General features: G+C 44.7%; 1 protein-coding gene across 1 annotated transcript; it reads left to right on the forward strand.

Moving 5' to 3' along the window:
- The first annotated feature begins 563 nt into the window (after positions 1-563).
- On the forward strand, positions 564-6204 carry LOC121457385 (putative sperm motility kinase W). The gene is made up of 4 exons (XM_041666057.1): positions 564-2153; positions 3278-3351; positions 4705-4747; positions 5794-6204. Exons 1-4 carry the CDS (start codon positions 564-566, stop codon positions 6202-6204), a joined length of 2118 nt encoding a protein of 705 aa, XP_041521991.1.
- The last annotated feature ends 3890 nt before the right edge of the window (positions 6205-10094 follow it).

Below are 10094 nucleotides of genomic sequence, written 5' to 3' on the forward strand. Positions count from 1 at the left end.
TGTTAAGGTTAAAGAGAACTTAGCAGTGAAAAAAGACCCAAAATTTTTCCTAAAGACTGATTCAGAAATGGTTTGGTTTGCATAGAATTTTTAATTCATTTTCTCTTCAGATATGTTTACAGAATGAATAGGATATCATTTTCATACCAAAATAAAACCCCATGTTAGTTGTCAAAAAAAAATGTCTTGCAAATGGTGTTTTAGAAGTAGCCATATTTACTGTAACAAGACCAAAACTTGACTATAAATTTAAACTGAACTTTCTCCTCTTTGATCACTTTTGGTAAGGTTGTTTCTGCTTTGCTTGTTCTTTTCAATAATTAAGCATTTATGTCGTTGCAATGTTCACTCTGGTCTATTTCCTTAGGCTTAGTTCTCATCTTCAGTACGTTTCTCAGGATTTCTTTAGAGTTTGGCTTATTCTTATTTTCTGTGACCCAGAAGTTCACTGTAAGGTTGTTTGCACCTGTCACACTTGTCCATGAAGAAACAGAAAGCTAAAAGCTTTACCCCTTGACTTGCTTCTCATTGTTTTTAATCTGATTTTCTCAGTTGGCGTTGGCATGGAAATTATCAAGAAGCTTTCTAGCAAGAGCAGAGAGGAGGAGACCATGCAGCTGGACCTGAATGCCAGCACCTATGAAGAGGAGACAATTACAGATCACTATGTCTTACTTAATACCCTCGGCAAAGGGGCTTTTGCTGAGGTGAAGTTGGCTTGCCACCGCCTCACAAATATGAAAGTCGCAGTTAAAATCCTTGCGAATGGTGAGGAGCGTGACAGTAATAATAGGAAAGAACTCAACTTCATGAAAGAATTAGACCACCCGTACATAATAAAGCTCTTCCAAATCATTGAGAGCAAAGACCATACCTATATGGTGTTGGAGTTTGCTGCACATGGCGATCTAGTCACGCTCATTGAGGAGGGTGGCCCTCTTCAGCAGAAACAGGCCCAACACATCTTCTGCCAGATTGTTTGTGCAGTGCACTACTGCCACGATAATGACATTGCCCACAGGGACATCAAGCTTGATAACATCCTGCTTGATGGCAAAGGAAACATCAAACTGTGTGACTTTGGCATGGCCGTCAGAGTCAGCTCTGGGCAGAGATGCAAGGGATTCTGTGGCACTATTGAATACTGTGCTCCAGAGCTATTTTCTGACACAGAGTATGATGCAAGGGCAGTTGACATCTGGAGCATGGCAGTGGTTTTATATGCAATGGTGACAGCGAGCTTCCCATTCAAAGCAAGAACCTATCCAGACATGAAGGAGGTGATGCTGAATCCCATATACTACATTCCTTACACACTCTCTCAAAATCGTTTGCTTATGCACCTCATTGTGCACTTGTTCACTGTGAACCCTCAGCAGAGGCCCACAATATATGACATTAGGCAGCACCAGTGGATCAGAGACAGGGAAGAATTTTGGAAACTCCCATCATCCTCAGAGTCATTCTGTAACAAACCAAATCCCAGCATTGTTCAGGCTATGTGGGGTATGGGCTACCATCCCAAGGCTATTAGTGATTGTCTACGTGAGAAAAAATTCAATAACATCATGGCCACATACCTAATTTTAAACCATGGATCACCTCAGGACCACACTAAATCTATCACTAATTCCTTGCAGGCCTGTGTGGCTGTGTCATCAGCAGATCCTCTCATGTCCCTTCCTCCTAAGAGGAGAGTGAGTGAGCCTGCCCTTCCCACCCTCGCCCTGCTGGCTGAACATCAGGGGCATGATGAGAAGTGTTCAAGCAAGCAGGGGAGCAGAAGTCTGAGCATGCCTGCCACCCTGTGCTGCCTGCTGGAGGAAGAAAATCCTCCCCACCCAGTACCCACAAGTTCTTCTGAGGTTACTCCTCTCCTGAGCAGAAGTCTGGCAGTAGGTAGCGTGGTTTGCAATGAGTGGTCCTCAAGAAGCCCAGTCTCTGAGTGCATTTCTTCTGCACAGTGTTTGTCCTGTGAGAAACCCCAGGAAGTGAGCACCCCAAAGAATAGCTCAGATGCTCAGAGTACACCCTCTGTAAGAAAGGAAAGGGAGACACCTCAGGGTATGAGCACCACTGAAATCCATGTCACTCAGAGATCTTCCCTTCAGACAACATCCAAGAACAACTTAAAAGGTGTCCTTCCCAAAGATGTAAGTGCAGCCTCTGCCAGCAGTCTGTCCAAAGGCTGGAAAAGGGTTAGGAAGAGAATTGGGAGTTGTGTGAGATTTCTGTGCTGCTGTCTGCCACTCTCAAGAAAAAGCTATGTTTCTCAGAAGAAAGAGGCACCACTGGAAGGAGAGAGCAGTGCAGATGCACACACACAGCTAAATGGGGTGCCCAAGATGCACTTCAGTGTTTATTAATCTATATGATTTCTAATGTCCTTTGCGACCATCGTATGATAGTTAGGGTAGGTAAATTAGGAAATCTTATTTCAAAAGGAATGCGCCCAAACCCCACCACAACATTTACCCTGAAATGTTTAAGCTAACGTAGACAATAATTTATGGGAAGTAGAGGCTTTAGAGGCAGTCAGAAGTAGTGTTATCTAAAGGAAGAAAGAATTGTAGAGCATCAGAGGCGTTGAGGGAAGAAAACCAAAAAGACCACGAAGAGTATAGGAAGAAGAGCCAACGGAAAACAGATGATCCAGAAGGATATACGGATCAAGAGTCTGAAGAATATATTTCAAAATTCTTAAGACTGTGCCTTCCATAGGTCATTATCATCTTATGTACTGAGTCATTGTAGAAGATGAGGTTCTAGTTCTATTGACTGAGATAGCCAAATTGGGAGCAAATTGGGAGCCATGCAGGAAGTCCAGATGACAGAGTGTCGTGTACTCCAACAGAGAAGTCCAGCACCTACCACAGGCTTTTCCGCAGACAACCATTATTGAAAGGAGGTATGTCCAATGGCTGGCCTTCAATAGCATCATTTTCTGAGAGCAGCCCTGTGCCAAAATTCTCCCCAAAGATACTCTTGAATTAGAAGTCCCAATGTGCTGGTCTTCCATGACAAACAATATCAATATTAATTCATCTGTCTTTCCCTTCAAGGTCAAGGCCAAGAGAGATTTTTTTTTTTCCACACTGGACAGAAGTGAGTCTCCTCCTTCCTCCCTTCCCCTCCCTGTGTTGTGTTTGCAGGCAGCCTGTATCCATTTCCCTCTTTTCACCTGAGACACACCCACTGCATGCTGGTTCGGTCTAGCTGTTGGTGAAGGGGCCATTACTTATGGGGTGCTGTCAGAACCATATTTGTCTCCTAACAGGAAAGTGACAGCAAGCAGAAAGGAAATGGTTACCACTATAGAAGGAATTCTGGAATGTTGCTCCAGTTTGCAAGGTGGGTATTGTTTGATTGTCCTGATCCTGGGGAACAGTGAACACACAACTCAGTCTGCAGTCTTGGAACTCCTTTTTGGTTAGATCCCACATCACGGGTCAGAGGGTCAGACCTAGACAGAATCTCGTGACTGTAGATTAGAAGCATTCTGCTAGGATCCTCTTGTGAAAGTTGCATTGGTGTTGTCATGGACACCCTCTATGCAGAACCAATGATGTAATGAAGAGTATCCACTCAGAAGGGACTGAATACCAGGGCTTATCTGTGAGTCTCATGGCTGAAGGCAACCCTGAGACCACTAATTTTCATCCTGTTGTATTAGAGAGGTGTCTGTGATGTGTTTTATCCTTGACACTGATCCACAGAAAGATAAGCGTGAGGCTGCCAGAGTCAACTGTTTTCAACTCCAGGGACATGGTCATTAAGCTCAAGATGCAGAGGAAACAAGGTAAGAGGACAGACAACAGAGTCATGGATTCAGAGTGATCTTGATATAAACTGGGGCAAGTAGCTCATCTTTCCCCTATGCCCCTAGCTGCCATGGAGGAACAGTTTGTGCATAACGGGTGAACATCATCTTACCCCTGTATGGAAGAACAATCACTACAACTGGCAAGATGCTTAGTCTGTACTGGGTTGAAGAACCATGAGAACAAGAGTACACACCGTCTTGCAAGGAAAACCAGACTGGAGTGACAGGCCTTCTTGTTTATGTGGCCATACCTCCTCTCTATCAGTGGGTGATTACTAAGGCAAGTATCATTTGTGATTTACTTTACTGAATGCAGTGCATGGGAAAGGAGACTTGGGTGCTGTAGCCAGGTCAGTGAAACCAAGGAGATACAACCAATGAGAATCATGGGATCCAGAATCACATGACAGACTCTCTACAAGGGCAAATCTCAGAATGATCAGTTGTGGTGTTTATTTTGACATTTGCCTTTGGACTAACGAGGACTTTCCCTGATACTAAAGCAAGTATCTATCTTTAGCATTTTATCTGAGAGAACAAAGTCAGGTGAGTTCTAGACCCTCACTTCCATCACTTCCCTCCTTTACCACCTCCCTGTTAGATGAAGCAGGGGCAGGGTCCATGATTACCAGCCACTTGTAGCAGGAACTCCACACGCTTCATCCCAAAGCTGTCCACAGGTGTCCTCCTCACAGAGCACAAGACTGAGTCCTTAGATGCTCTTCTGGACATAACATATTTGGTTGGCACAATGATTAAGTACACCCACCGGCCACTTGACACATCTGTGATGAGCAGTTTGGTACAGGTGGGTCACATGGAGTTTCCCAAGTCAACTCCATGTGTCTTATTGGTCACCCTTTCTCTCCTATTATCTGCAGGTTCTTTGGGACATCATCTTTTGTGGAAGCTCATTTTCACCAAGTATGTATCCTGTCTAATGTAGACAAGAGGAAGTGAGATGAGGTGCAGGAAGCAGAGTGCCTATGTTTAGACATGCTGGTGGGAAAATGCTTTTCCTCTTTTGTTTCCAGAACCTGATTCCTGAAAAGTTGCAGGGCTGTAATGAGGAATTATTCCCTGCCTTCTGCTGTCCCTGACGCACCTTCATGATGTTGGCCTAGGGAATGTCACCTTGGACGACAATGAGCATTATATCTGCCTCTTTAGTCCCTGAATTTCATAAAGTAAACCTGCCATTATCTGCCAAGACCACAGATCGTGTGCCTGTGGATGTGTAACTCTCAGCCAGTTTTCTCATTGATCTGCAATATTCCATCTCTTGTAGGTGCCTGGCCACATCCTGAATCGTGTCCCCAAAGGATTCCTAACCTGAGGACTTGCACACTCAACACTGGTGTCAGCAATGAAAAAGGTCGTCTCTGAGTTCAGGAAAACTCAGAAGTTCTACACAGCTTCAGGAGGACATTCTGTGCAGGGCAGTGAGATGGCTCATGTTCCAGCATCCAGCTACAGAACCTGCTCCAATTCTCATCAAGATCTGAGGATAACAGAAGGATCCCCTAGGAAAGCCATCCAATGTATGTTACCTTTAAATCTCCAGCATAGATTCATGCTGTGTGTTTTTGGATAGTGTAAAAATGTCACCTATGCCTCTCTTTCCTCAGAGATGACCCTGGAAAACTACCTGAGCAGAGAAAGAACATGCCACTACAGAGCCTTGGGACACACGAGTGCATGTGTGCACAGCCTCTAAACTGGAGTTCCTGAAAAGGGCAGTGTCCTTGGACCTTCTCTGTCAGGCCACCAGCTGGCAAATGTACATGATGATGGTACACTTGATGTCAGTCACTTATACTGAGAAAATACACAAACAACAAATACCAAAGTACCAAAGTAGATTTCCTGCTGAATTTACACCAGTTGGCAAATGGAACATTTATTTTTTATCCAAAGAAATATAAACACTCAGAGACCCCTGTTTCTCCACTCTTGTCACTGTTGTTAAGCTGACAGATGGTTTCTCAGATAGACTAGAAATTGAAAATCTGGTCCCCAAGCACCGAAACATCCAAACGGGGTCTAATCCTAAAAGTGATGGCAGTGGACAGGAGCGACTCATCCAGACCCTGCACTTCTGGTTCCAGCCCTTCACACAAAGCCCCAGAGATCCGCAGAGTTGGACAAAGAAGAAACAGAGATGGAAACATGGATTCAAACACAAATCCCAGCAAGAGACCCACCTACATCGCATCAGTGGATTTTATCAGGCCACCTTTGGAAATCAAGGCAGAGAAAATGATCTGTCCACAAAAGTCTGCAAATATGCAAAAGTAAACAATAAGGAACCCATTAGAAAACTGAACACAAATTCAATCACTACAGCTGACCCCCATGCAAACACTACAAAATTCACATAAGAGATGCAGAAGAGATCCACATAAGTTTCAGCCTCTTAAGGAAGAAGACAGAGACAGCACAGAAGATAAACTCTGGCCACACGAGCTTTAATGACATTAGCCAAGAAAATACAAAAGCTGAAGCATGGCTGAGGGAGACTGTATCGTAGGATATCTAGAGAAAGCCTGGACACTGTTGTCACAGCCCAGCAGACAACAAATACCTGTCCTACGACAAGATGATGGTTCAGTGCTATGCAGCAGGAAGGAGTGTCCAGGCTGATAACCAGATGTGTCCTGCTCACCACTCTTATACCCATGGGACCCTCAACGTTACTGCGTGAAGATATGATAAGGAAGCAGAATGAAGACTCTCCAAAGCTGGGGGCTCATTTCCCCCTCTGACAGTCAACTGTACTCTTCACTCTCAAACACCCCAGCCCAGGAGAAGAGGGATGCTGAGCATAGCACAGATGTAAGACTTGCTTGAGCTCATGAGTCTCCATGCTGCTGCTGGAGGCCAGAGAGCCTAGCGTTGCACACTCCCCAGCACTGCTCCACTCTCAATGCTAAATGTCAACCCATGCAGACCACACCACCCTTGCTGCCTCACAATGAATACATGGAGCCAGGCTGTGCTGACAACCACATACATCCCAAAAGAGCTATCCGTCAGACCCTGATGGACATTCGCAGCCACAATCCACATATCCATTTAGATATCATCCCTTACCTGACACTTTTCTTACCCGTACACTCATATATTGTCACCCATATACATTACTATGGCAGTTCAGGATATCCCTTCCCCCAATAACTCCCACACCAATAGTAGTAAAGATCCTACACAAATGTCCCCTCCCATATGCTGTGCTAAACAGCATTGCTAGTAATTGACACTGCTTGACATTGCCTGCCTGCCACCATCTCAATGCATTGGGTGGTATTAGAACCAGCTTAATACCAGCTCTCAAACTGCCCTATGTGAATTCTTTCATATCTGGCCTTGCAGGACCCCAACCATGAAGCCCTAAACATATTGTATATCAAATTCAACTAGAACATGCTCACACCACACCTTCAAATCAGTTTTTAGTGCTACTAGACAAAAAGTGCACCCCCTTGTCACTTGGTCAGAGAGTCTCCTGCATAGTTTTCACATAGCATGAAGGTGATGATAACTTCCAATTCATTGTGGACTACAGAGTAGTTTAGTTTGCAGCAGTGAAAGCGGAGGGAATGGTTAGGAGTTCTTCAGGGACTGAAATCAAGCAGCACATTTTGAACATGGAATACAGAGAAGGCACATAAACAGGCTTGATATATAGCAGTGTATGTAGGAGATATAGACCAACAGGACCTGATACCTAGACATTCAAGTGTATTCCATGCTCCCTTGCAAAATCCACACACAATTCTAGGTTTGTGTCAGCGGTAAGCTTCTGCTAACTGCAATACTACATATACTAATTTGTGAATCCCTGCTGCACACCACCATGTTTCCCAACACACACTGCTCAGTATGAGCCCAAGGGGATCATTCCCCACACCTGACACCAGTCAGCATACAGCAAGATCAGGCCAAGCTGTGCCTCTCTTGTTTTCAGGAACTTTTGTTCCTATATCCTCTTCTGTCTTTCTCTCTGTCTCTGCCTCTCTGTATCTGTCTCTCTCTTTCTCTCTCCTGCATGTGTTTGTGTGTCTAATTTGGATATTCAGGACTGGGGACCCAGCTGGTCCTTAATCTATTTGTGTGTGTGTGGATTTGGCTATAGGGGACGCTATAACTAGCTGAATCTGGTATCTATCCATGTATATAAAAGGCTTTGCCTATGGAGGGGAAAGTGACAGGAACTGACAGCATGTCTGTCCACATCACTGCACTTACACGGACATTTTATTGTGTTAATATTCCCCTGCGCCAACATTCTTACTAGATAAAAGAACATACTACACACACAAACACAAAAACATGTAAAATATGATATGCTATGATCAGTTCCGGCCTTTTTGCCTCTAAAGTCAAAGCTTCACACACACATACATGGATACAGATCAGATTAAGTTAGTTATATCCTCGGCTATATCCAAATCCAACACCCACACAAAGAGATTCAGGACCTGTTGTGTTCCCAATTCTGAAAAGCCAAGTTACACACACAAAAACATGTCGGTGAGAGAGAAAAAGAGGGGTGGGAGAGAAGGGGTGAGGAGGGGACAAGAAGAGAGGAGGACAGCGGATGGGAGGGGAGGACAGGAGAGGGGAAGAGAGGGTTGGAGAGGAGAGGAGAGTGGAGGGGAGGAGAGGAGTGTGGAGGGGAAGGGAGGAAAGGAGAAGAGAGGGGACGGAAGGAGAAGGGAAGAGAGGGGATAAAAATGGAAGAAGAGTAGAGGAGAGGGAGGAAAGAAAAAAGGAGAGGGGAGGAGAGAAGAGATGAGGATAGGGAAGGACAGGAGTGGAGAGGAAAGGGGAGGAGAAGGGAAGAGAGGGGAGTAGAGGAGAAGAGAGATGAAGGGAGGAGAAAGGGGGAAATGTGAGTAGAGGAGAGGGGAGGAGAGAAAGGCGAGGGAAGGAGAGGGAGAAGATTGGAGGAAAGGGGAGGATAGGAGAGGTGAGGAAAGGAGGGGGAAGGAGAGGAGGAGAGGGTTGATGGAGAAGAAGAGAAGAGATGAGAGTGAAAAAGATGGGAGTAGAAGAGAGGAGAGATGAGGGGAAGAGAGGGGAGAGGAGGAAAGGAGAGAGGAGGAAAAGAGACGGAAGGGGAGGGGAGGGGAGGGGAGGAGCAGGTAGTAGTGAAGAGGATAGATGGAGAAGAGAGGAGAGGGAATGAGAGGGGAAGAGATCTGAGGAGAGAGGATGGGAGGAGAGGAAAGGAGAGGGCAGAAGAGTAGAGAAGGGGGAGGAGAGGAGAGAAACAAAAACCTTGGAACAAGAGAAAGAGATCTTAGTGTCAGGTACAGTAGGTATACCCTCACCCATAGTCAAGCCCCACAGACACATGGCAAATCCTGATTACAGGTTCTACTACATTTACCATTTCCTTACAACTAATGTCTTCTACAAGGACTAAGTGTCATCCCATGAAAGATCTGCCAACTCATATGTCCACCACCACCCAATACATGATTTGGAATAAGATACTTTTCATAATCCCCTATTCTATAGAAACTGACACAGTAGACACATGGGTGGTGATAGGTAATGTGAGGTATTTCCTAAATAAAAACTAAAGCACACATCAACACAATATATGCACCACAGACACAAACACATACACACAGAGACAGATGCTTGTAATGCATGCGTGTGCACACACATGCATGTAAACACCAGTACATATCAGATTCTTCATGTTAACCCCTCACAGAAAAATCTTGCATACACATCAATCTTACATAATTTAGTATGCTCTCTCTCTCTCTCTCTCTCTCTCTCTCTCTCCTCTCTCTCTCTCCTCTCTCTCTCTCTTACACACACACACACACACAAACAAACAAACACAAACACACACACACAAACTTGCATGCATGCATTCAAACACACATACATGAATACACCAATTCATATCAAGTACTTCATGATATCACCTCACAGAGAAATCTTGCATACACATAAATCTTACATAAATTGGTAAGTGGCTATTCCTTCTAAGTATCTCCTGCCCTACACTGAATGTCAGCTATGGCTCAATATAAGTTCCTGATAAGTACTCTCAAAACTAAAACCAAACTGAGGGTTAAAGCTGTGAGAATAAAGATAAATACTGGGCTAGATGTCATGGCCTTTATTTCTTCCTGCCATACATCCAAAGCCCCACATAGAGGAACTAAATCTCTTTCTCAATCTCTCTGTCTCTCTCTGTCTCTCTCTCTCTCTCTCTCTCTCTCTCTCTCTCTCTCTCTCTCTCTCT

The sequence above is a fragment of the Microtus oregoni genome, unplaced genomic scaffold (assembly GCF_018167655.1).
Source record: "Microtus oregoni isolate MIOR12 unplaced genomic scaffold, Mior012 000016F_ref0000370, whole genome shotgun sequence".
Lineage (NCBI taxonomy): Eukaryota > Metazoa > Chordata > Mammalia > Rodentia > Cricetidae > Microtus > Microtus oregoni.